At 34.4% G+C, this 27,356-nt stretch overlaps 3 protein-coding genes across 3 annotated transcripts in view; 1 reads left to right on the top strand and 2 right to left on the bottom strand.

Annotated features, from left to right (window-relative positions):
* The first annotated feature begins 8,293 nt into the window (after positions 1-8,293).
* On the top strand, positions 8,294-10,582 carry LOC136810550 (uncharacterized protein DDB_G0283357-like). Its single transcript, XM_067067113.1, has one exon. The coding sequence runs from the start codon at positions 8,294-8,296 to the stop codon at positions 10,580-10,582; it is 2,289 nt and encodes a 762-aa protein (XP_066923214.1).
* A 2,964-nt stretch (positions 10,583-13,546) lies between these two features.
* Positions 13,547-19,098, bottom strand: LOC136810443 (uncharacterized). The gene is made up of 7 exons (XM_067067006.1): positions 18,952-19,098; positions 18,716-18,756; positions 17,005-18,542; positions 16,660-16,759; positions 15,724-16,170; positions 15,379-15,533; positions 13,547-15,056 (listed from the first exon to the last, which is right to left on the bottom strand). Exons 1-7 carry the CDS (start codon positions 18,981-18,983, stop codon positions 14,847-14,849), a joined length of 2,523 nt encoding a protein of 840 aa, XP_066923107.1. The 5' UTR covers positions 18,984-19,098; the 3' UTR covers positions 13,547-14,846.
* Positions 19,099-20,017: 919 nt separating this feature from the next.
* Positions 20,018-27,356, bottom strand: part of LOC136810446 (insulin-degrading enzyme-like) — a 28,535-nt gene continuing 21,196 nt past the window's right edge. Inside the window, exons 20-30 of the mRNA XM_067067009.1 lie at positions 26,731-26,841; positions 26,154-26,274; positions 25,536-25,739; positions 24,432-24,499; positions 23,327-23,426; positions 23,099-23,142; positions 22,886-22,966; positions 21,957-22,104; positions 21,508-21,569; positions 21,207-21,305; positions 20,018-20,997 (exon numbers count right to left, since the gene is read on the bottom strand). Of these exons, the coding sequence (XP_066923110.1) occupies positions 20,878-20,997; positions 21,207-21,305; positions 21,508-21,569; positions 21,957-22,104; positions 22,886-22,966; positions 23,099-23,142; positions 23,327-23,426; positions 24,432-24,499; positions 25,536-25,739; positions 26,154-26,274; positions 26,731-26,841 (1,158 nt within the window). The 3' untranslated portion in view covers positions 20,018-20,877. The remainder of the gene's footprint in view (positions 20,998-21,206; positions 21,306-21,507; positions 21,570-21,956; positions 22,105-22,885; positions 22,967-23,098; positions 23,143-23,326; positions 23,427-24,431; positions 24,500-25,535; positions 25,740-26,153; positions 26,275-26,730; positions 26,842-27,356) is intronic.

Raw genomic sequence — 27,356 nt, 5'->3', positions numbered from 1 at the left:
ATTAAATTCGGTCAGCGGGATCTTTCAACTCTTTTTTCTATGAAATTGCATGAAATTAGTTAAAGGATGTCTTTGAAAATTGGAGTTAAATTTTGCCAGATATTCGACCCAACTAGACATCAAAGAAATGCTTCGACTTTTTTATCCGGCTGATTTCATCTAGTGATGAGAACATTATACAAAATAGTTTTGAATGAAAGCCAAATGTAAATTCTACCCGTTCCGATAGGTCGGAATAGGTAGTGAACTTATAAACATTGGATCTAACTAACTCATTTAAATCAAATACATTTGATAGATATAAGAAAAAATCATAACCCCAAAATTACATTCGACTCCGCAGTTGTTGTTTGTTTGTGGATACAAGAACTTCAATAATTTCTTTCGTAATGTGGGCGAGATTTCCGGTTAACGCAATTTGTCGGTGAATACGGGAGAAAATGCCAAAAGTGGTCGATCATATTGCACGTACAGTCTGTACTTGGCAAACCGAATTTTTTTCAAATGACAAAAAAAGTGGGCCATCAGGCGCATCACACTATTTTACGAAGGAATAATTTTCCCAGATTAAAGGGACAGAAAGAGCCAAATCATGACCAGGGAAAGCTACCCAGTTGTGGAAATAAGGAGTCAAGGAAACCTTTAGTTGAACTGAATATTGGTACCGAATTTTTCTAACAACTCAATGTGGGACAAGTCCTCAGGAAATAAAAAATGCATGGTACCTATTTCTGCAATTATCTTTCCGTCGAATTTCTACCTTGACCACTTTGACCACTATTCTCACAATACCAGCAGCAATAATTCCAGACAAATTGGGGGAAAATTGGACATAAAACCAACGTGAAAACCAAAATTGGTTTGGTATTTAAAAGAATTAGAAGAAAAAAACCTAAAATCTCCTCCCAAAGCTTAATACACAATATCGAACTTCCGATCTTACAAATTAGCGCAAAAACGTCATTCAAACAAGAGCTTAACGTCAGCAAATTATCTGGTATTATTTTAATGTTGTTTGATGATTGAAATTGAGTAATGAGAAGAAGTAAGAGAAAGAAAAACCGCGGAAAAGTTCGTTTACGTCAAAGCAAATTGTGCTACCAGGTAGTGAAAGTAACACAACTTTTGTCATAAGCCTGTTGCAAGTTTCCCGGAAGAAATTAACTCCCGCTAATTCGAACTCGAATGTGAAAATGGAAGAAAAAAATTTAATCTACAGTTCAAGTACTTTGAAGTTCTTTGGATTTTGTAGATCTTTTTTAAGTAAGTGCTACGTAATTATAACATGTTCACTCAAGGGCTTTTACGCAGTTACACCTAAAAAATTAACATAAACATTCAAGGGGAAATATAATTTGTTCGAACTACAGAGAGATTTCGAAATGTAGAAAACTTTTATGAAGACTTCTTTTTGAAGGAAGTTGGGAATTAGTTCAGACAAATAGAAGCTCGAACTAGCGAAAGTTTACTGTATTTTAATCCCCAAAAAGGGTCCTTGTATAGTGTATTAAAGCGAGTTTCTGAATTTGCACTAAATTTGAGGACGGTAGAGTGACTGAAGCGATTTTACCCGCAGTTCTAAAGCACAAAATTGGGGACGGTAAAAATGCTGATATAACGTCGTCTTCAGTCAGTCATAATGTAGACAAATCAAAACCTAACCGTCCCCATCGCAGGAAACACACGTGAATTCGAGTTATAACGATCTCTCATCGTTTAAAGTTTGACACCCAGTGAGATTGCAAAATTCATGATTTACGTAGAAGACAGGAAATACAAAATGTATATTTCCGCTAATTAAGTACTCTAACCAAAGGAAATATGTATTGGTTTTTTGTACTGGGTTTGTATTGATTACCAGTTTTAAAAGTTTCCTTTTCCGTATTTTGTTCCCATCATTTGGATTTTGCTTTTTCTTTTTCCATTTTCTTCGTTTGCTTCATTTCTTTATATGGTATTTCCGAAACCTAATTTCCGACAAAAATTACGTTACTCTAAAATTTATGACCATCTAGCAATTAAACTTTTCATCAATTGCCGCGATTGAAAAGACAAACGACGGAATCAAAATCACATTTAAAGTCGAAAACAAATTTGCGAATTCTCTCAAACAATTACTAGCTAGCTTCATGGACGATGCTAGCTTTTAGATTGACAAGACCTTTCTTTAACTCCCAAGACATTTATCATCGCCAGCGTGTTTCAAGATTTCTCATGCATCAGTTACATACACCCTTGTCTTAGCGTGACCCAGAGAAAGAAAAAACCCAGTGGAGACTATGAAATTAAAGCAGCACCTTTCTCAGTGGGGACTACAATACAGTGCAGTTTTCCATAGGGGAAGAAGTTTTAGAAATTGATTTTGTGAATTCTAGAAAACCAATTACTTCAATCACAACTATTTGGTTATTTATGGTCTGAACATTTCTGTGAGAACAAATTCTCAATATCAATTTTTTAGGTGTAACTGCGTAAAAACCCTTGAGTGAACACAGTTATAATTACGTAGCACTTACTTAAAAAAGATCTATAAAATCCAAAGAACTTTAAAGTACTTGAACTGTAAATTAATTTTTTTCTTCCATTTTCACATAGTAGCCATAGTAGACCTTGTGGGGGATTGGTCTTTTTTCAGAAATTTGGGAACTTTTTGGGAAATTTTTGATCCAGTAAATGTCCTCCTCAATTTTGATCGTCATTTTCGATATTTCAGTAGGTACATCATGAAGCCTTAAAATAATCCACTCTTAATTAGCGTTCCAACCAGATTTTATTCTTAATATCATTTTTTACATTTTTTTCTTCCAGAGCAATGTATGGAAATTTGTAGACCCCCGTCCCCTCTCTTCTTGTCCTTCTTAACATACTATACTATTCCTTACTAATCTATACTACGCCAACGAATTTAGTGGCAAGAAATTATCGCGGAATTTAATTTCGCGGTTTTTTTTACGAAATCGCGAAATTGAATTCCGCGAAATACAAATATTCTCAGGATTTTGGAAATCTCCTCTAAAATCGATGTTTTAAGGCCAAAATAAGCCATATTGTAGACAAAAAATTATCCAAACTGCGAAATTAAATTCCACGAAAATTTCTTCCCTTAAGGTGCCGTAGATAAACGTTTTCGGGACACTCTGTAAGTAAATCTAGCGAAAAGTAATATAAATCACTTTTGGTGTTGCGTATAAAGAGGTCGACCAATATATCGGTTCACAAATGAACGTTGGTGACGGAAGAAGGCCAGTGAAATTAACCAGCAATTAAGTCAAACAATAAGAAACAAATTATGTGTCAAAAGGTTTTGTAAATCCTCAACGATGCGGTTATACTGTAAAATCTAAAACGAATTAAGTTGGTCAACCAGACATACATAAATATGATTGATTTAATGCTTTTGTGTTTTTTTGACAGCTCCCTTAAACGCAATAGACCACAGATTAATTTGTATTTTGGTGATTTTATCAATATCAACGTTCAAATAGTGAACTAACGAGCCCACAGAAGTCACCACGCATTGTAAATGTGTCTAAGGAACTTAAACTCCTTTGTATTGAAATTACCCCCGAAACAAACAAACAACAGGCCCCTAATTTCAATTCTCTGGGAATATTTTATATATTGCATAATAAATATTTTAATTAGTTGAGGAGATTAATAGGTCCATGCATAAATAAGAAATTCAATTTATGTGTTGCTAAGGGGAAGTTGACTCAGACATAACTTAGACCTTACATTCAACTTTGGAATTAACTTGCAACACCAGGCACGGCACTATCAACCTACCCATAGTATAGTTATCTTTTTTAGCTATAATATTTGGGAAATAAGAGAAATTCCCTGCAAGTTTTTAGCGCCACAAATGATTTTTGAGTGCTCTTACTTACCTCGTGAATGAGTTTTAACTCTGAGTTTTCACATTAGACTTAAGGACCTCAGAATCTCGGGATCCAAAAGATTAAATTTGTTCTAATAAGGCTGAGAATATGAACAGGAAGCTACTAAAACCCTCCAAAATCGAAAAATCCACTGGAATGAAGTAAAATTGCTGAAATCGCTTTTCTAGCACGAACTTAAAATTCTGAAAAGCGTTAAAATACCCATAAATACATTTTAACCATGATTGTAGTCTTAGAAAATAAAAACAGCACAAATTGACGATTTGGAAAAAAGAAAGATTGAAAACTAGACTGTAAAAAGCTCGAGTTGCAAAATTCCTCAGGAGAATGCTTGCAGCAGCCTCAAAAGCGTGCATTCTTTCGGCCTGCATTCGAGTGCACGAAAACATAAACAAACCCAAAAACCATTTCGAATGACGTCAAGGAAAGGTAAGTCCTCAAGACCATGGCTGGCCTGTGTATTGTCCTCTTTATTATCTTTGGACGGTTGTAAGACAAGTCTGTCGTCGGTGATCAATATACCGCCCCTCTGTAATAGTGAATGATTTTCGAGGACCTTTTTCTCCCGCGATATTCAGTAAATAATTCTTTTATTGCGTATGTTGAAGTATAATAAATTCACAAAAACAATTTCGATATGATAAAAACAGGCAATAACAATAACACGCAGAATATTTTAATGGCAAAGATTTACTCCAAACTCGTATACAGTGCTCAGACATACTGTAAATTGTATGTCCCTTGTATCGAAAAACAAGCGGACATCCGCTTAAGCACAACATACAGAAAGCCCCAATAACATGAACATCAAAATCGAGAATAACATAAAAAATATTTTATACTTTCCAATAGAAATTCGGTTAACCTAAGGACTTTTCTCGAGAATTTGTCAAGACCGTGTCTAGCCTGTGTAAGCACAACATGGAGAAAACCCTGGTAACGTGACCATAAAAAAAAAGAAAAAGATTCTAATAAAATAAAGATTTATATTTAAAGTTGTCATTGCATTAAGAATTAGGGCTAACCTAAAGAGTTTTACCGCACTACTTTGTTAATCAGAACTATCTGACGACGCTTTCATAGTAGGTGGGGTGAACGAAACAGGAAAGAGAAGACAACACAAAGACCAAAAGGAAGCCACAAAAAGGTATTTGAGGTCTACATCAGTATCGCACTTATTCCCTTCGATTACTCTTCAAAGTTTATTGGTAATCAAATACGAACACATCAAGGTGGTGAGGAACCATAGAAAGACGCGAGAAAAAGCCACAAAAAACACTTCTGAGAGAAATGTTTGTCCGTGGTTCGTCAGATGTGGCAAGTTATGTTTTGTTTATATTTTGAGTGGTTTTTGATACTCGGCCAAAAAAGAATATGTTCCATTTATAGTATACAGTATATATCCCACACGCATTTGTGGTGTTGATTTCGGTGAATTAATTAAGAAATTACCTTGCAATAAGCGAAAAGTTTACCAGTTGTTATTTACGTTTGACCGCGACTTTTTAGAGATAAACCATTACTCGATGTCGTGGTCGAGCATGGGGATTCCTGATTCTAACGATCACTAGGCATTTCAAACCGGCAGGAAGTGGAAAAGGTTATCATTAAAAACTAAGATAAAGCCATTAATTACGAATTAACACCAAATCAAAATATACATAAAGGGGATCTTAAAATGGTATGACCGTTAATTAAGAAGTAAAGACATATGGTTTTTAACCTCAAGAATTAAACTATATTAAGTATCCGGCTTATGTAACAAATTTGCAGCTTCTAATTTAAGACATAGAGGGAATAAAGAGATGTTTATCTAGATTGGTATCAGTATCAAAATTAATTGAGTAATGATACGATGTGGATTAAAAATGGAATCAAATGATTAAAGCATGACAAATTGTTAAATTGAACATCCAAATTAAAAATTGTGAAAAAATAGAGCCAAAGACATCTGCGCGTAGTTAAGTGTTGCCAGATGAAAATGGATTTTTGTGTTAATTACACGTAGAAATGAACTCTTTTCTGGAGACAGTGCAATGTGCTCTGAACAGTTAATGATCTCGTAAATCATACTCATTTGTCAAAAGCAAGATCATTAACTCTTTTCATTAATCTCATCAGAATTAACGACCAACTTAATTGCACCCCTTTTGAAAATGACAAAAAAACGTGCACAGACAATAGACGTTTGATGAAATCAACAAACACTAACAGAACATAATACCTAAATCTCCAATTGATGAATGCTAAATTTGGAAAGTGACTTTATCAAATCAATTTCAGTCCCTTGGGAAAGGGCAAAAAGCCAAATTGAATTTGAGACAATAGTTAAGCAATTAAATTGAAACAAAGTTATTGTGCTGATTATTGGTGGCTCCACCTACGTTGGAAGGCAATTAAATGAAACAATGCAAATTCACTGCATTCTTTATTAAATAATCTTCCATTGTTATGACACAATAATATAGGATCATGTATTTTGTCTGTTCATGCTTAGCAATTTATTGGCGAATAAATAATAGCCTCTTTAATTATCTATGTTGCCATAATATTTGAAAAATTAATTATAACATATTATGGTGATCAGACTGAATTAATAGATATACATAGAGACCATATTAATATTCTACGTGAAGAATTATGAACATTCCAAAAATGTGTATGATACTATTTTAGGTATGACACTTTGTATTGAAGATTTAAACAACAATGACTTACTAGGTATTGCGGCTGCCTACACGCTGAAGTCACCTCCAAAGACCTGAAGTAGATAATAGACAGAAAAATATTTCATAACATTATAATTATAATCACTTCAGGAGGGGGGGGGGGTCGTCGGTAGTAAAATCTCAGACATAATGACGTTTACTACTGTGGTGGTGTGACGAAAAATCAAAAAAAAACTTTTACTACCCAGGGTAGTTAAATACCAAAATGGGTGGTATCTATGTGTTAAATGTTGAAAAAATTTACTACCTGGATAGTTAAAACTGGTTAAATTAGCAAATTTTAGCTATTTTTGTAATTCTTTTAATTTTTTGGATGACTTTTCTGAAAAAATCTGAAAATTTTTATAACTTGAAAAAACTTTCTGTTGGAAAGTTGTTTGCTGCAAACAAAAAATTCTCGAGATTTTTTGTCAATATAAAAAAGACTTTAATTCTAAGGGCAAAACATTAATTCTTGCACAAAGTGAAAAATGTGTCACAGAAATAATAATTTTTTAGCTTTTTTTGTAAAATCAGTCCGAAAAGCAACCAAAAAATAGGTGGTCTTTATGACAAATTGTCCCAAAAACTTTTACTACCAGGGTAGTAAAATACCACTTCCAAGAGTCTGGGTGGTGGTATGTAAAAATTCGTAAAAATCCTTTTACTACTCATATATGTCTGAGATTTGCAATAAAAAATAAATGAAGAGGTATTGTTTCGTTATTAAAAAAACTACCACTAAAACTACTTGTGACCAGGCCAAATCTTCTAAACTGTTCTTGAATTAGTCAAAACAATTGTAAAGGTTATTCATAATACTGATGTGAAAATACTGAAAATGTGCCTGGAAAATGTGACAGTTATTTGAAAGCTTTCGAAGACTCTTGGTCCAAATTTGATGTCACCTTTCAAGGACCTATAAGATAAAAATGATCGGTGGTCTTATGAAAAGACAATTTAGAGGGTCAAATAAAAAAAAAGGGGAGTCCCTAAATTTAATTAAGATTTTGAGAAAATTTTAACAGCCTTAACATGGTATAATTATGTTATTTAAATTATCGCAGTTGATATTAATAGGGCAAGGTATTACAAAATATCACAAGATCGATCTCAATGAAATTATCAAGAACCACTTCAGATAGCATGCAGTGTCCAAGGCAATACATTGATTCAAAAAAGGAAAATAAAAATATCACCCATACACATCTTATGAATAATTTAAAGCATTGAATTCAAGGGATCAATATTTCACAAGCGATGAACAGCCAACATTGACATTTGAAATTTTCGACATAAAAGTGGCATATCGATTTTTAGTAGGAGGTCCCAAAAGTTTTAAATATAGATGCGAACATCCAAGAACATCATAAAAGTAGAATAAATTCAATTTAACAGTGATCATGTTTGGAAATCAAAAATTCACTTTTTGACACATGAACTAGTTGGTTATCTGATTTATCACCAGGTGGCATTTCAAGTTGTTTTGCAAAACAAGAAGATATTTTGTCCTGTGTCTTGTGTTTTTGGAGAGGTACTTTGAAACTTTTGTGATTACTGGAGTTGGTTTTGTATGTATGGTTATCAAAGGGAACCAAAAAAATTTAATTCTTGCCAAGCAAAAGCAGTCTTAAATGATTAAAAAACTTAAAACTTCTACTGCAGTTGATGCAGACAACTAGAGCGATGATCAATTCTACACGAAACTATACCGTGGATCACACTTACGACGCTGCTGATTACAATTACGACTTTACGACTGATTCTTGTTACGATTACGATGAACTTCGTGAAGGTTACGACGCCGATTTGAGCAGGAACTATATAAAAGGAAAAGAAATAATAATAATGAGGCGTAAAGATAACAAAGCAAATGATGTTGAGCACAGTGTTAGAAAAATAAGAAGACGGAAAAACAATATCGAGACAAAAAGACACATTTCTCCAAGACATTTACATGGAGAACCTGACTCAAAATACTCACACGGCGACAAGCCAGATCTTCAGTGTCGTTTTGAACTCAGAGAAACTCAACCAAGGAACTCTAAAACAAAGAAAAAAATACATTCTTATATACACGTCCCTTTGGAAGAAATGGAAGGGTTTAACTTAAACGCAGGTAAAGATAGAAGAAAAGTTCGTGTTGTTAAACCAAGAATCCCGCATCAAGACTTTACGTTGAACGAGATCTTTAATCTAAATGCTGATGGGAGGTCGAAACACCAATTCAATCATATAAACATTCCAAATAAAAGACATTTCGGATTGCCAGACAGCTCCAAAGACCATAGGAAAGAAGGTTCTACTAAGACTGTCATTAGAAAAGGAGATTCTTTGAAATTACCAAGTCGTCAACAAGCTCAATATGAAGACGTGAATATTGATAAAGTTGTGATGACAATGACACCAAGTGAGTTCAAACAAAGATTCGTTGATAACAGCTATCACCAAGAAAATTCATTTGATCAAGTGCAAGGACCTGGTGATTTTGGGTATAATGATAACAGCCAGACCCTGGATATTAAACATAGGAGAGTGAGTGTACAAATTGAAAAGAACAGTGATATCAATGCTGTCGGCTATGGTATGGAAGAGAAAATGTTATTGCCGAACCCTTCTAAATCAGCAGATAAGTATGGTATTGGATATGAAAATGACAGGACGAATGAAGACTTCAAGAAAAATGAAGATGGATACCAAAACGAAAAAAAAGGATCAGTTAGAAATTACAATGAGGGAAATGTCATATTATCCAGAACTTTTCGGGAAAGGAAAAAGTCCGTATTCGAAGGTCCTGATAATGAGAATGTTGAAATGGTTCAAAGTAAGGTATTGGAAGGTCCATCCAGAGGTAAAGAGAACTGGAAACGAATAATAAGGAAAATAGCAGAATCAAACAAAGACGGTGTTGATTTAAACAACAACGATTCTGATGGCAAAATGAATGTGATGTCTGTCACTGAGAATTTTGTTCCAGGCTCTGTCAAACATATGGAAACTGCTGAAACCAGAAGTAGTGATGGAAAGAGTGGACGTAAAGTCTCGTTTAGCCTGTCTGGTGATCTAGGTTCAAATGAGCATTTCGGAACGACCAATCTTCGGTCTCCCATCAATAATGAAAATTTGATAGAACATCATGGAACGTCTTCTAATGACAAACCATCGAAACATAAATCTTCAACCAGTTTGGCAATTGTACGAAAATACAAGGGAGAAAGTGAAAACATAATTGTTGAATCTGACGACAGCGATAATGACAAAACCAGTTGGTTTCATGGACAAGGAAGCTCAAATTCTGATATAACAACCACAAACAATGGTTATTCTAACGCTGGAAATGAAATGCAAAGTGGTGATACATATGATCAAAGCAATTCTGAGAGACAACCATTTTCTGCTAAATCAGACAAATTCAACCATTTGAATCAGACGAGTAGATCGAGCAATATTCCACGACAAACCTGGCAAGAAGGATCACTTAAAGATGGTTTAGGGATAACTGAGGACAAAGATGATTTGAAATCGGAATACATATCTGCAAGAAATAGCTCATTGGACAGAATTTCAAATGTTAGTAGCAAAAGGAACAGCCGAAAAGCGTCCGAGGTTATTTCAGAATCGCCTATCCATCCGGTAAAAGAGGTTAAAAGTGGTGCGGAGAATTGGGCCTTCGTTTTCGAACGTTTGAAAGCACTTAATATGATGGAAAAAGTTAATAATGCCAAACCAAATATTCTTAACAAGCAAGCAAATGGTGGCGATTCAGGTTCAAAGAAAAGTGAATATTCAGAAAAAGGAAGAATTGAACAAAATGAATTCGAAATTGATAACGTGGAAACGTCAGAGCCATCAGAAAGATACGAAGGTTCGTTACCCGACTACGATTATAAGGATCATTATGATTACGATGGAGAGAAAAAGAAAATGTCACTATGGGCTAAAGTTAAGCATGCGTTTAGAAGACAGAAAAGATAGAATTATATTCTTTCCGTTACCATAAACGAAATCAATACTCTTAGGTGCCAATAAACGGGGGGGGGGGGTGTTCGAATAAATGGGGGGGGGGTTGAAAATTTTTTCAAATTAAATAAACGGGGGGGGGGGGGGGGTGGTGGAAAATGGACCTTTAAAAACCCTAAAGAGGGTCAAAAAATATACTAAATTTAGGCTTTTTAGAGTAAAACAAGGAATTTTCCTTTTTGTAGCTGGGAATTTTTTTAAAAATTAATAAACGGGGGGTCCTAATAAGGTCCGGGGGGCGTTTATTTGGCACCTAAGAGTAAATGTGTTGCAGCAACCGTACTTAGATGTTAGATTGGTTAGAAAATACTTACAATCGTTGGACGATATTACCATCAGTGAAATGTATCGCGATTCATTTCAGATACTTCAGTGGACCAGATATTATAGTGATTGCATGACGATTTCTATTTTCATGAAGTCGATTTATTAGTAATTTTAGAGCTAAGAAAGAAAATGTAAATCAGAATATAGATTTCTTCTTCTTCTAAAAATTTAATTTCAAAAGTAATTTTTCATCAGGTTTCATTTTGGCTAATTTGAGTGATTTTGGTTTAGTTATTTTCCCTGTTTCATAAGGCATTACTCTCGGGTGCCTAATAAACGTACATGTACGTTTATTTTTTTCGTGTCAAATTTCCCGCCTGTACGCACCTTATTAGGACCTGTACGTTTATTTATTTTGACCCAATATCGCCCGATTCATACCGGAAAAAGATTCTAAAATCTTCTAAAAACTGATAAAAAGCATGACTCAATTGATTTATTCGTTACTTTACAGTAGTAAAAGATTCTTAAAGTACTTGTCATTGATCTATAAGAGATATGATATACCTATACTTAAGTCAGTCGTTTAGACCTGGATGTTCTACTTTTGAAAAATTGCTAGACTTTTCCCTGTACGTTTATTTTAGCCTGCACGTTTATTTATTTTAGCTCTGATTTCTTGCCTGTACGTTTATTTCAGCCTGTACGTTTATTAATTCCAATTTTATCCCTCTCCTGTACGTTTATTTTGGTCTGTACGTTTATTAGGCACCCGAGAGTAAGTACCTTGAATGAAAAATCAGAATATAGATTTCGAATGAACGAGAGTGTTGTGTTATGTCATGAATTCTAAACCAGTAGAAAAAATCTTCATTTTCAGTTTCAATTTTCGTTTTCGCTTAAATAATTAATAATCTATATATTAATAATAGTGGTAGTCTGTATGTCGTTTTGTCTGTCTGTCTTTCTTTCTTTCTGTCTGTGCTACTTTCGTTTTCGCACGCAATGTTTTTGTTCTTCCAAAAGATGACTTTTATTTTGTTCTTGCTCCACAAATTTGTTTAAGAATATTCGCGCCGTTTTATAAAGACTTTGTTTTGATTGATAGATTAGACTTTTTCTTTTTTTTTTCTTTCTTTTCTTATGTTTTATGTTTTCGAATGTAATTAACGACCTTAGTTGATTTGAGACATTCGAATTCTTTTCAAAACAAAAGAAATCTTTTAAACAGAATCTGTTAAAGAAAAGAACAAATACAAAATAAAACACAAGAATCACATAACAAGTTTGTTAGGACAACAGCAACATTAAAAATACATTCAAAAGGCGGTAAAAACTAGAATTCTTTCTTCGTAAAGACGGACCTTTAAACATGTATGTCGATAATTATTTGTACGAAATCTAAGTCATTGTTGAATTTGAAAAATTATTGAAGTTATGACGAAGTTATTTTAGAAAAAGCAACATAAAATTGCGCTATCTATCACGCTTTTTTGTCTGCTACCTTCCGGGGGGCTATGGTTACGAGCTGCCCCTCGGACCCTTAGCAGAATAAAGAGGAGAAGAAACAAGGGGAATTGTGTGAATTTTAATTCACTTACTGGAACTAATTTGACCAGATTTCTATCTTTCTGGGGGCAAAAAATTGAAATTTTCCTATTTTTCCAATTCTTAGTGGGACTGAAGTTTGATTTTCAAACTGCCATGTTTCAAAAAAGGCACCCTTAAGGCCGGCACATACTCATACCCATACCCTTCTCTTGCCTAAGTACCCCCCAGGCTGCCATTTTTCGACGAATCGCGTGTCATGTCTATTATTTCACTCCGCTTATCTTGACATCAAAATTTTCCTAAACATCAAGAACTATGGCAAATATAACGCGAGCGAAGCGAGAAAAAAAATCTAATTGCAGAGCCGTCTCGGACGTCGCTGGTCGCCGGTATGGTGTAATTTGGGAATGACGCCCTTTCTGTTTTCTGATCATTTTCGCCACAAAAATCTTTTTCGAAATATGGTTAAAAGATACGTCACCCGGGAGAGATAGAGTCAAACTTTGAAGAGAATTCTTCCCTTTAATTTTGATTTCATCGTGTTTAAGCCACCTTCCCTAAATCTTAAAGGACTTTAAATGCGTTCAGCAAACAGCTAAACCGACGTGCGACGCCGGGTACCGGCTAGTTAATTTTAATCTACTTCAGGCGTAACAAACTTTTGCGAGCAGAAATTATCGCGAGGTAAGAAATCGTGAAATTTACATTTACTTTTGCGAATTTGACGAAAAAATCTTTTTCGCGAGCATAAACTTTCGCGAATCAAAACATAATAATAAAATTTTCACACGAAAAAATGACTACAGGAATAAATACTTCTTGAAATGGGTTGAAGCTTTCGTCTTTTGACTGAATATGCTTTAAAAGTGCCATAAATATGCCGTGCCATAATTCTATTTCAAGTTTTAAAGATTTTCTATTTTTTCAAGAAATTTTCGCGAATGGCCCTTTCAAGAATTTTAAAAGACATTTACTTTCACGAAAAGTGCTAAGATTCGAAAATCGCGAATTTCTTCCTTTAAGACAGACTTTAGCTAAATCTTGGCTTATTTATCTACAAGCTGAAAATAATAATGGTTATCATAAAAAAACAGAGCAATGCATTTCTGATAAATAAAAAATTTATGATGACTGAGAATGTATATAAAGTAATGTAATGTAAAATTCATTTCTTTTCGGCACTTATCCTCCAATTTTTTGATTTTCAAAAAAACACGAGCGCAGTCAATCAGACAACAAATCGTTTTCAATTGCTTTTGCAATATTTATCTTCCCATTCTTGATGATCTTCACAAAAGAACTTGATGTACATTCCATTTTTATTGTTCATTGTAAAGACAACAAATCGTTTTCAATTGCTTTTGCAACATTTATCTTCCCATTCTTGATGATCTTCACAAAAGAACTTGATGTACATTCCACTTTTATTGTTCATTGTAAAGACAACAAATCGTTTTCAATTGCTTTTACAACATTTATCTTCCCATTCTTGATGATCTTCACAAAAGAACTTGATGTACATTCCACTTTTATTGTTCATTGTAAAGACAACAAATCGTTTTCAATTGCTTTTGCAACATTTATCTTCCCATTCTTGATGATCTTCACAAAAGAGCTTGATGTACATTCCATTTTTATTGTTCATTGTAAAGACAACAAATCGTTTTCAATTGCTTTTGCAACATTTATCTTACCATTCTTGATGATCTTCACAAAAGAACTTGATGTACATTCCAATTTTATTGTTCATTGTAAAGATAACAAATCGTTTTCAATTGCTTTTACAACATTTATCTTCCCATTCTTGATGATCTTCACAAAAGAACTTGATGTACATTTCACTTTTATTGTTCATTGTAAAGACAACAAATCGTTTTCAATTGCTTTTGCAACATTTATCTTCCCATTCTTGATGATCTTCGCAAAAGAACTTGATGTACATTCCACTTTTATTGTTCATAGTAAAGACAACAAATCGCTTTCAATTGCTTTTGCAACATTTATCTTCCCATTCTTGATGATCTTCACAAAAGAGCTTGATGTACATTCCACTTTTATTGTTCATTGTAAAGACAACAAATCGTTCTCAATTGCTTTTACAACATTTATCTTCCCATTCTTGATGATCTTCACAAAAGCACTTGATGTACATTCCACTTTTATTGTTCATTGTAAAGACAACAAATCGTTTTCAATTGCTTTTGCAACATTTATCTTCCCATTCTTGATGATCTTCACAAAAGAACTTGATGTACATTTCACTTTTATTGTTCATTGTAAAGACAACAAATCGTTTTCAATTGCTTTTACAACATTTATCTTCCCATTCTTGATGATCTTCACAAAAGAACTTGATGTACATTCCATTTTTATTGTTCATCGTAAAGACAACAAATCGTTTTCAATTGCTTTTGCAACATTTATCTTCCCATTCTTGATGATCTTCACAAAAGAACTTGATGTACATTCCACTTTTATTGTTCATTGTTTCTTCTTCATCGTCAGTGTTGGCATTTGGATCGTTCTCCACACAACGACTGATGAACGAGATATTCTCACCATCGTCAATTTGCTCCATTTTGTCAAGATTCAATTCAGTTGACTTCGTATGCTTAAAAGGAGGAATGGAGGGGGTAAATAAATTAAAGTAAAGTATAGGATGGATCAGCTTCCTTGTATTTTTTCACAGTTAAGAGCGTATGAGCACAGACTGTTTTTGTCAGCAGAATTCAAGTAATGATTTGACGGAAACGTTAAAAATAGCTCGCCCTACTAATATTTCAAAAATCTAAATCAAGTCAAGCAGCCTCGTTGAAAATGGGGGCGCTCCAGAGCAGAAAAAATCAACTGTTCCAAGGTTCTATATGATATCAATAATAACGATAATACTAAAATAACAGTATAGATATCCATATTTTCATATGAACTCTTACCATCTGGTTAGCGGACGTCGGTGTCATGAATATAGTGCGTTCCTTAATTCTATCCTTGACCTCTTGACACGTTTCAGGATTACCACATCTTTTCAGTCTGCCCCAAGGAGAAGGATTTTCAGCCAAGTATTGCTCGATGCAATCTTTGATTTTATCTATGAAATGTGAACGTGAATAGGCGAGAAATCTGAGTAGAAAATACGTGAATAGTAAGCAGAAAAGAATCCGAGCTTTCTAGACTTTTCTTGTGCAAGAATCACGAGCTTTTCATAACATGAACCATTTGCCTTGAACGTTACCAAGTATAACAAGAATGAAAATCGAGCGGGAAAAACTTTACCTTACCTTTAAATTTCCCAGGATACCATTCTTTCAAATGTTTCCCAGGATACCACGAGTCCTCATCATCTTCTTTTTCCTCTTCTTCATAATCATTTTCCCTTGGTGAAGTAGATTTCCCTCTCAATCGATCCAGCAAACTTCTTCGTTTTCTTTTCTGGCCATCGTTTTGAAGAATCTTTGCGTTACCATCAACTTCGTCTTTAGTGAAATCTTCAGCGAAATAATCTTGTTGTCCAGTACCAACATTCACTTCCGGCTCTATGATGGCAGTGTCAACGCGTTGGCGCCGTAATGGAGGTGTCATGTCTCCGTCTACCAGAACACTCTGTGTTGGTATCGGTGTAATGTTACCACTTTTTCGGCGATTGGAGCGTTGTTCATCCATCCAGGTTTTGAGGTCACTTTCGACAGAGTGGCTGTTTTGTGCCACACCGCCAACATGCGCTTGAGCTAGTGATGAAAGGAAAATTATTCATGGTAATTAACAGCAGTATAGCATGGAGCTGTTCAAATATTGTATACATTGTCTGAAAGTAATGACTTACTAGTACAGAAAGTACTCTCCTTTTGGCCATTTAAAATTTTAAGCCGATTCTCAGAGATACATTAAAAATATACCGTTCTAGAAATTGCATAGTTCAGACCCCCTCCCCCTTTCTTAAGGGGGGGGGATGACACCTTCCGAAAAGTTGAAGAAGGGGGATCTGAATTTGGACTTCATGAAAGGAAGTTTTCTGTTAGAGTAGAAGAGTTCTGTTAGTAGAGTTTATTATTTCGCTTTCTCTCTCTAAAGATATTTCACATATATTTGTTAGCTATATTTTTGTGCAAAATCCTTTGGGGATAGGCACTTTTAAAGGTTCGGGGATGCCGAGAAGGAGAGGGGTCATTTAAGAAGGGGGGATCAGACCCCTTTCCGCACTATGAGTTGCAACTAACCTGAGGGGGTTGATACTTTACGCATGATTCGGTCTTCCCAATCGTGATGGCCTGTATGGTTGTCGTCGTATTCATGGTGGGGTGATTCTTCAATCGGCATCTAAAGGATTAAAACAAAAATATATTCTACCTGATACAACTTGACACAAAATTATGGCTCTCTGGTGATATAACTGAGATTGATGGAATGTTAGTCTTGATATGGTAAGAATAGTAAGAAGCGATAAAACCAGGATCACAATTGAAATGAGAAGGACTATAAAAAGCGTAAAATGCATTAGAAAAAGTAAAACTTCTCAATGGCTTCTGAAGTACGATATCCTTTGAGAGCAATGAAACACTTACCTTATACATGGTCCTCGTTGTTGTTTTAGTTGTCGTTTTGATCGTCTCCATAAAATCATCGAGATCGTTTGAGGCACCGTTTTTAATATCGTGCACCATTGCTTGATGGCTGGATTGGTGCTGTGGCAATCGGCTGTGATCATCATTCGAAGATTCCGTTATTGCTGAGTTTGTTTGTTTCTGGACCTCATGAATCGATTGGTAGTCTTGAGAATTCTTTACTCGTAATTCCGGGGAAGGTTTTTTAGTGAAATCTATCTTGTCATAGAGTTCTGATTTCTTGACTTTCCCTTTCTTATTGATCACTGCATACTCTGGTATATCATGGACAAGCTTGTCAGCTTTACCAGTTGTATTTGAGCTTGCTGAATATATTTTTTCAGTAGTTTCAACCCTAGTCCCATTGTTAACGCTCTCGTCATGGTAACTCTTTGTATTGTAGGATTCACTATGGCCATTCATAGCATTGTGTGCCGATTCGTTGAATGAAATTTTCTTCGTTTTACCCCCTGATTGGACTGCATTTTCAGTCACAATTTGAGGCACGTCTCCTATCACTTTCCACCTTTCATAGTCCTTCTTAACCGGGGGTTGTGATATCACATTCATAACACCTTCTTCTGATTCTCTCATAGACATGTGATTTGAAGAATCAAAACCATTTTGTGAAGAATGTTCAGAATGTTGTTTCATTCTTATGATCGCTTTGGGAACATCACCGATAACTTTCCATTTATGGTAATCTCTGGGGATGGGAGGTTGCTCAATGACACTTACTATCCTGGATTCTTCTTCATTTATAGTATGTCCTGAAGAAATACCGTGACCGTGATTTGAGGAATCGAAGGATTGGTGATGTTCGGATTGTGAGTTATAATGATTTGAAGTTTTCGATGATGATGGAAGAGCTGGCAAATTCCAATTATCAACTGAACGTTTATAGTCAGCATGATCTGAGAAACGATGACCTTCTTGGTCCAATATCACCTCATCTTCATAAACAATATCAGCTCCATTGTAACCTCTATCATCGACTATCTCTATCATATCATTCGAATAATCTGCGTAGTCAACCAAAACTTCTTCAAGGCCATCATCAATGACATAGAATTCCTCACCGCCTATAGGGTGACGTCTTCGTCTGAAATCATTTGGTTCATGGTGTGAATTTATGTTTCCGCCAATCACATGGCGAGCTTTTCCCTCTCGAACGAAATCTCTACGAGAGGACTTGCGATTGTCTTCAACAACATACACAATATCACGATGTTTCCGACGTCGATGTCGGCGCCGAGGGCTTTCAATTAAAACAGGAGCATGTTCAACCAACATTTTTTCTCTACCAGAGCTTCCATGGTGTACTGTGTCCACGGTGTACACATCATCATTTCGATGACGATGTCTCCGCCGAGGGCTTTCAATCAAAACAGGAGCTTGTTCAACCAACATTTTTTCTCTACCAAGGCTTCTATGGTGACCAGTGTCCACGATATATACATCATCATTTCGATGACGCTTGTGCTGGCGGTGTCTTTTACCTGAAATGGGATAAAGATCAAAACAAATACCAGAACAATTATCACTTTGCTTACTTTAGTTTGACCAAAATCTTCGAAAATTATATTCTAAATTTATAAAAAAACAAACAAAGCACAAATTTTTGACTTTGAACGATCTTCGACTTCTTCGACTTTTTAGTGGGAAACATTACCTTTCTTTTCGCTAACGACAGCAAATCTTTTGTGTGACAATCTAAGATAAAAACGATTGAAAATCGTAGAGAAACGAGTAAAATGAAGTGTCTTTAAAAGTAGGTTGAATAAGACATGCTGAAATAAATCTGATCTGATTTATCAAAGCTGATTAAAGTAAAATTTTAAATCATCAAAATTATTTGTTTTTTTGTGATTGTGATGTCCCTAACAATTGAAATAAGCAAGTAATTACCTTTCAGGATGAGCAGGGTAACGGACAGGCATTGTGGTTAATGCTCAACCCAAGCTATTTTCACTTATAATTTCGAAACATTCAGCTTGTTGAAAGTGATGCCAGCAAGACCTTGATGTTTCCTCAGCATGAACAAGTTATATGGATAAGTTCAATATTTCAAAATTTGCAAATATATAGAATTTTGTTGAAAAAAATAACAGATGATCCTTGAATGAGATAAACTCAATCCCAAAAATTTATGAATTTTTAAATAATCTTGAAATTGATTAATATATTGATGAAATGATTGTATTTTTCCTTGGTTATGTTTAATTTAATATGGCAAATTTCGGAAATAGAACATAAGTTTGAACAAAAAGTGACAGTTTTATCCATTTTGACGTACATATAGATTGAGGTTCGCCTTATTTAGCGAGTGACGTTTCCAAAAAAAGTTATTGGCTATCTATTCTCAAGGATTGTTTGGAAAGTTATTCAACTGTGAGTCTCCAGACAGTTTCAAAATATTGTATCTCATTTTTTTACAAAGCATTTTCTACTTTTCAATTTCCAATTTTTTCTTCGTTGAGTCGACTGCTCGAAAATGAAAAAAATTAACTAAAAAGCACCGCTTGAATATCAAATACCACAGAGATTTGTTTTCACACCACGGGGAAATTTCATTTATAAATCCTAAAATTTTCAATAAAAGTAAAATTGATAAAGTATACTTCGGATGTATATCATTTCAAAGGTTTAAGCCTAAAAATGTTCTTTAGGCGATCTTATTTATGTATTTTGGTCTAATTTTCCATGTTTAAGAGTTTGCAAAATTTTATTAGAATGTTCCTCCTAAACTTTTGGCCTCGAAGCCTTTATGTTCTTATATAATTTCTTCTCATAGAATAAGTGTTTGAAAACAGCACGTTCGGAACGTCATCAATATTATTGTAAAATTGCTTTGATGAAATTTGACTGAAATATTCGGTTTTCAAATCCTTTCAAATCAAATACTGAAAGAAGGGTCAAAGTATACTGTTTCTTTAAAACTTACATTACATACACAAAATTTAGAATGATTTTTTGAGTTCTTTGCAATTTTATAAATCATCTTCCTAGTAAAATTACTATTGTACAACACAATAAAAAGTGCTTTAAAATTTTTCAATTATCTAAAACTATATTAAATTATAATTTTATCAAAGCATCTGCATAATAAAAATAGTACATTAATTAAAAAGAAACTACACCTATAAATACGTAAGTTTGTCGTTGTCTTGTATAATCTAACTTTGTTTTTAGAAGCGATATTAAGTGTCAAATAAGGCTCAGAATATACTATATAGCAAACACCTAGCCTGATTTTCAAGCATGTCTTTTTGATTCATAGAAAAAGTTACGACCCAGACATCTTGGACAAAATAGACGTTTTTTCAAGTGACCTAGCCCTAGAATTACTTTGGATGACAGATCGAATAGCCTCTTTATTGACACTTTTAATCCAGATAAGATTAAGAAGAAAAACGTTTTCAGCCTATACGTTACAGATGAGAGGGAATAAAAATAAGCTTTAGGTAAAGATAAAGGAAAGACGCCGCACTTTTGAGGAGGTTGAGTGTAAGTGACGAAGACACGTGCTAACATAAATGAGGGAATCAACTATATGTGTTTGTTTTTATAATAAGCAAGGGAAAAGAATTCATTTTATTAATATCATAAAAATTTCCCGTCTTGGCTAACAATAGGGAGCCATTCGAGTCCAGGCATTGCTGGACAGAGTCAGACGATGTCAAATCTGGCCAAATTTATACAAATGAATTCTATGGATGTCCACTATACGAGAATGTCAGGGTTAAAAAGTATCTTAAAAATAAAAAAAAAGTAAAACTAGTGCAAAAATGTTTGCGCATACAAACCAAGCAAATGAAAATGGTAACCATGTTGTTACAGCCTCGATTTGGTGGTTCCACCAATCAAAGGTATATTGTTGAAAGGTAAGAGTAAGGGATAAAGAGGCAGTTGCGTCTTGAATGAAATGACATTGTTGATCAAACTCCATGGTGTCTGAAAGGAGAAAGATTCAAATAAAGTTTCAATCGTCTGATTTTTCTAACCGTAAGTCTTTCGACGAGACAACTATTAAAGACATATTCAGCTCATTATGAACTGTCAACACTTCGAGACTTTTTTAAGCGATGCTTTTATCAAATTTTCGTCTTCAACATTTTTATCAAATAAACGTCGGAGTTACAAAAGTTACATCTGAATCTTACCAGACTATCTGTAGAAGATTTCAAGCAGCTCTCGGCGTCTTTACCAAGAATGACAAAAGCAACTTTTTTGCGATGCTCTGATGAAGGACTGATATATTTCTATGAAAAAAAGAGTAGTTGTTTTTGTTATACGAACAAACTATCCCATGGCCAAAATACTAAGAATGAGTTAAGAAAATACGAAAGCTTGAAAATTTTTAGGATTCTTATGAATAAAACCAAACGTTTTACATATGAAACAAACAGCGAGCTACGTGTAAAATTGATTAAAACTTTAATGTTGCAATAATAAACAACATACTTTATAAAATTCAGTAACATCTTTCAAAGTCAATTTCTTTAATTCTTCAACTTCAAATTGACCTGAAAGCGAAAATCATAATCAAATAACTATTCTAAAGATCATAACACATAACATTAAAAACTATTTTGTAAGACATTTGGGAAACTTTGATGGTTAAAATCAAAAAAAGAGGAAACTAAGGTACTTTATAATGGGAATAAAATATAGTCAGAAATTGACTAGGCCTATGATTGACAGACAAAAAAGTCATTAATAGGTTTTGTCTTGGGAAAATCGTATTATTGAGTTTAAATTTCGAAAGATAAATCACGACGACGGATGAAAGCAAGGTAGATTTACCCTTAAAAGAATTCAACTTTGTTCGTAGTACCATGGCGCGAACGAAGTCTACAGGAAATTTGTTTTTCGCCGTGACTTATCTATCGATACTTAACCTCGCTACTTACCTCGTCTGAAATGATATTGTTTGGAAAGGATTTCAGCCCAATATCGTTGTGATTCTTGTTTCAATAACTTGGGTTTGTCAAGCTTTCGAACGGCAAGCGAGTCGACGTAATCATCAAATGTCTTTTGATTCATCTCTTTCAATGTTTCCTGAAACGATTAATTTTTTGCCATTAACCATCAATATCCACTTACTAGTTTGCAATCGCAGTCGGAGGGGACACGGAGGTTCCTCTTTTGATATACCGAAGGTATGAGAGAGCGCCACTCTTTCTCCCTGGATTACGCCACAAACCTTGACTACCCTTCTCTTAATTGCTGAACATAAAACAGAGAGGCATCAAGTACCAATTTTATACTAAGTATGAAGTCTTCAGTATGAACCGGCCGGGGATTGAACCCACCACCTCGCGCTTTGTAACTAGATCGGTGACAACATACTTGGCACAAAAGGGAAATCCACCGGGAAGTTTTGAAACCACAATCTATTTGTAAGTGCTCTAAAGTAGGTTCGAAGGGTAGAGTTTTAACTCTGAGTTTTAACGCTAGACTTAAGGAGGAGGAGTTCAAAAATGGTCCAGTAGGGTTTGAAATATAGCCTAGAAACCAATAAATCCCTCCCAGATCGAAATAATCCATGAAATCAAGTTGAGGGCCTGAAATTGACATTATCGCTCGAACTTCAATTTTCGAAAAATGGTAAATTATCCAAAAATGCCAATATGTTATGGCACTGATTGTAGATGCACTACGGATCACTTAAGGCCACCATCATACGATCAGTTTAAGACAGTGATTGTGCCGCATGTAGATGGATCAGTTGCGTTACAAAGAATAGTAGCTATTAAAGCCATCCTCATCAACGATAACAAAAAACTTATTATTATCATTATATCCCAGGCTACAAACTTATAAAAACTAAGCGACAAACCTCGTATGATTTCAAGAAGTCGTTGATTCTTTCTTCCACCATGGCTGGTGATTTATCTGTTTGTATCAGGTACCTCAAACCCTTCAATGTAAAATACATAATGGAACATAGTGAAAGGATTATTTAAGAACAAAAGAAAACATCCCCTGATAAAAAAGGTTTGTAAAGATTAGAACGTGATAAAATAGAAACTTTTTTTCAAACACTGCATACCTGAACCGATGAAGATCTTCCCAAACCACTAAAGGTCAAATAACCTAAAAATAACAAAAAGGTTTATGTAAAATATAGAAATAGCCGTTGATAATGTTAAAACTATTGCAATGATCTTGTAGGGGAAGGGCATGAAAATGTGATTCAGAAGGGGTGCAGGAATCAGTTATGATTGAGTAGTATAGAAATATACAGGATGCCAAAAAAAAACAGCGACAATCATCATACCGAGTTGTTCTTTCGTTCTCAACGTATCGAAGAAAGGCTCCTTGATCATTGTCGAGAAAAGTTCACACAAAACGTTCGTCCGTGTTTCCATTAAACCGACCTAGAAAATTGAAGTAACAATAAAAGGCTACATTATAATCATAGGTCAATTTAAAGGCGTAATCTCAAAGATAAAATCTTCCGGCTTATTCTGTATTCAGTGAAACGATTCTTTTATCGTTGAAATGTAAGTACAGCTGACGCTCTCTAATTTGATTTTTAAGGGGAATTGGATTTTCATCAAATAAGGGAGTGTATCAAATAATAGAGCGTCGTTTAACCCTTTAAGTGCCGATGTCGTATATATACGACATGGGCTATATAGGAGGGCGAAGCCCTCCTGTAATGCCCAGTTTGATTTAGAAATCGTTATTTTTGGTCGAACTCGTAGGAATTAGATTGTCCTTTATGGTCAAGCAAAAAAAATTTCAAAAGTGAGTCTTTCCAGCGAGATTTTAAGCGAAAAAGTCAAAAAAATGCAAAAAATTGACAAAAATTCACTTTTTTGAGATTCTGACCGTTTTTTGACTATTTTTGGTCAACGAGTGATCCAAGAACCTCCAAATTTGGCCCTGTTTTACTTTATTCTGTCTTCTAGTGAGTCGATTTGAAGTTTTACCACTGGGCACCTTTCCATCAGTTCAGTCAGGTCCGCGCAGCGGGCCTGACTGCTTTAATTCCCTAACCTACCCCCCCCTTGGCCGCCGCCCACCACGCCCTTCCTAAATCGGGCGGCGCCGAAGGCGCCCAAAAGAAAGACGAGACTCTAAGCTATCCAACGAGCTATATACGAGCTTCTAATTCATTCTAGATCAGAAGATATAAGCCCTTAAAGTTTGAACTAGCAATTTTTAAAAAAAAACTTAGAAAAAAGGACCCTGGCACTCAAAGGGTTAAGCGAGTTTCTTTTGGATAGTGACTTAAATAATATCGAAAAAGGGAGAATATCGAATAATAAAAGGGCGTATACTGCCTTTATGATGGACTGAAAATGAAAATTAAAGTTCAGAAACTAAGTCATTCAAATTAACAAAAAAAGAGAAATGAAGTCATTCAATTATCTTACTTGGAAGTACACCAGTATGCAAGACATTTCATGGATTTCATTCCGGTTTTCAATTAAATAACAGCAACCTAAAAATGGTAAAAACAATTAAAAAATCATCAGTGCGTCATACATGTCATACAAATGATACCAGTTTAGACATGATATACCAAAAACTATTTGATAAGCAGCTTTTTTTTAAAGCATTACCTAAATGTGAAATAAAACTAAAATTTCGTAAAGGCATCTTTGAGGGAACTATGCTATAAACTAATAAAATAAATTATAATTATAAAAAATTACAGGGTGACCCACGAAAAAGTTCAGATGTTTCCCGACGTCTTGAGGCCAAACAAATGCCAAGGCCAAAAAAACACGTAAAAAAGAGGTATTAAATTCATGCAATCAATTAAAAAATCACTTACAAATTGAGTTATTTAAAGAGTTTTATGACATTAATAATCAATAAAAACACCTTTGAAAGTAATTTTTGTTTAAAACAAGACTAGTTTTTATAAAAATTGGCGCTTTCATAGATTTTTTCAAAAACTGTATATCAAAAACGTCAAAAAATACCAAATTTGATATCCCTTTTTTAGGTGTTTTTTACACTTTCCGTAAAGTGAATTTTGACTTTAAAAGCTCATAAGCAGAGAACAAGTTGGTCAAATTTAAAAAGTGATAGCTCAAATTTTAAGTTAGGATATCTACTTTCTAAATATCAAAACTCCAAGCACTTTGGGACATTTGTTCGGCCTCAAGACGTCGGGAAACATCTGAACCCGGGTATTTTCATAATCTTAAAGAATTTTTCTAATTATTAAGCCCTGGCTAGCTTGCTGAACTAAGACTGATGTGCCAAAGGGCTATCGATGATTGTAAGGTATATGGGGTCGTGTTGACTGTTATGGTACATATAGATCTTTATACCTGGATCTAATAATTAATTTATTATGTACTCAAGTCTATTATAATTCAAAAACTTTTAACGACGCTATACGACTTTCGAATTTATGAATTTCTTTTGAACAAGTTAGGTCATTTTCTATATAGTCGATGATTGTTCATACTGAGACAAAAGTGAAGTTTTGAATTTTGTTACCTGATTCTAAGGAGCATCCTTACCTTCAGGGAGTTCGTACTCCCTTGACATCATGTGTTGAATTGGAAGCATTGGACATGCATGATTCTTTGAGATCAATACTTGCTCAATACTCTCCGAAATTTGAATGGCTTCGTGCTCCAGTAGATTGCCAGTGAACAAACATTCAATGTAAATGTTACGAAGGAAAGCGGGCACAAACTCTTTGAGAGTGGTCAAATTCACATCTACAGAAAGGTCATAATAACGAATATATAATTAGAAGTACGTAAATAAATAGACGAAATCTTGCGAATGGGATTGCTGGTTAAAGATCTACTCAGCCGGATAGTGGATTAAATTACTCTCTGTAAATCGAATCTCTCTCTAATGCGAAGAAAATTTTTGGACCCTTGAAGATCGAATTAGAGAAAGTCAACTGTAGTTGAAGTGGACGATTTGCGAGGTAATATAAGAAGTTAGTAACAGAAAAAACAAAAATTGATCAACAAAGCCTTTTGATAAATCTTTGTAAATCAATTATGTGGCTTTTCGGTGAGTCAGGCTCTGAGGCAATTTTCGAAAGTAAATCAATGCAGACAGCCGGAACCTTTGAATCAAATGTTAATAAAAATTTGAAAAATACATCGATCAATACATACCTTTTAAAGACTGCAGAATTTCCTCAGTCGTCCAGTACCTTTCTTCCAGTACGTGATTCGCTAAGGATGACATCTGTTGGTAAGGTTGTAAAGATTCAAAGTTCTTTAGTGATTCTTCGATCTGAAAGTACAAGTGATTTTTTTTTGAAATGCGGGTTAGAATTAGTAAGAATAACGAAAATAGAACCTTGACGGGATATGAGTAGTAGAGATGACAAAGCTTCGCTGCAGAGATTCAAAATTATAAAAATGCTATACAAACGCTAAAAATAAAGTGCACAGACTAAGATCTTTTGATAGAGATATTTGATACACTTACCACCAAAAAAACTATTGTAATAAGTAACCGACGGTAGATTCTGGTTCAAACTCACATGTTGTTATCTTTTTAATATTTAGCCTTAAATTTTCTCAAACGCTTGTTTTTTATTTACAATCTACAATCAGCGTCGAAATATATTGGCAATTTTGAGTATTTTAATGTTTTTCAGAATGTAAAGGTTTCAATACTTCCACTTTGCTTCATTGGATTTTTCCAAATATTTTGGCGCCGATTGTGGATAAAACAAATACTTACGATTTCCATTTGCAGATCGAATTTATCTTGCTTTAATGGTAATGTAATGAGTTTATTGAGAATGTATTCCAAATATAACGGTTGCTTGTCATTATACCCGCTCAACATGAACTGGAATGAATGAATAAATCAAGGAAATGGACTTTAGTTTAGTTAGTTTAGTTGTTAATGCAAAGTTTTAGTCTCAGACGGGAAATCGTATTGATATAACAATAATAAAATAGAAATTTTGCTGAATTTTGCAGAATTTCAACAAGGAAATATCTCATTCTGTCTAGACGGAAAATCGTATTGATATAACAATAAAATAGAAATTTTGCTGAATTTTGCAGAATTTCAACAAGGAAATACTTCATTCTGGCTAGACGGAAAATCGTATTGATACAACAATAAAATAGAAATTTTGCTGAATTTTGCAGAATTTCAACAAGGAAATACTTCATTCTGGCTAGACGGAAAATCGTATTGATACAACAATAAAATAGAAATTTTGCTGAATTTTGCAGAATTTCAACAAGGAAATACTTCATTCTGGCTAGACGGAAAATCGTATTGATGTAACAATAAAATAGAAATTTCGCTGAATTTTTCAGAATTTCAACAAGGAAATACTTCATTCTGGCTAG

This window comes from Clytia hemisphaerica, unplaced genomic scaffold, assembly GCF_902728285.1.
Source record: "Clytia hemisphaerica strain Z4C2 unplaced genomic scaffold, Clytia hemisphaerica genome assembly, whole genome shotgun sequence".
In the NCBI taxonomy this organism is placed as follows: Eukaryota; Metazoa; Cnidaria; class Hydrozoa; order Leptothecata; family Clytiidae; genus Clytia; species Clytia hemisphaerica.
The sequence above is the reverse complement of the archived record's forward strand: the minus strand, read 5'-3'. Positions and strand labels throughout refer to the sequence as shown.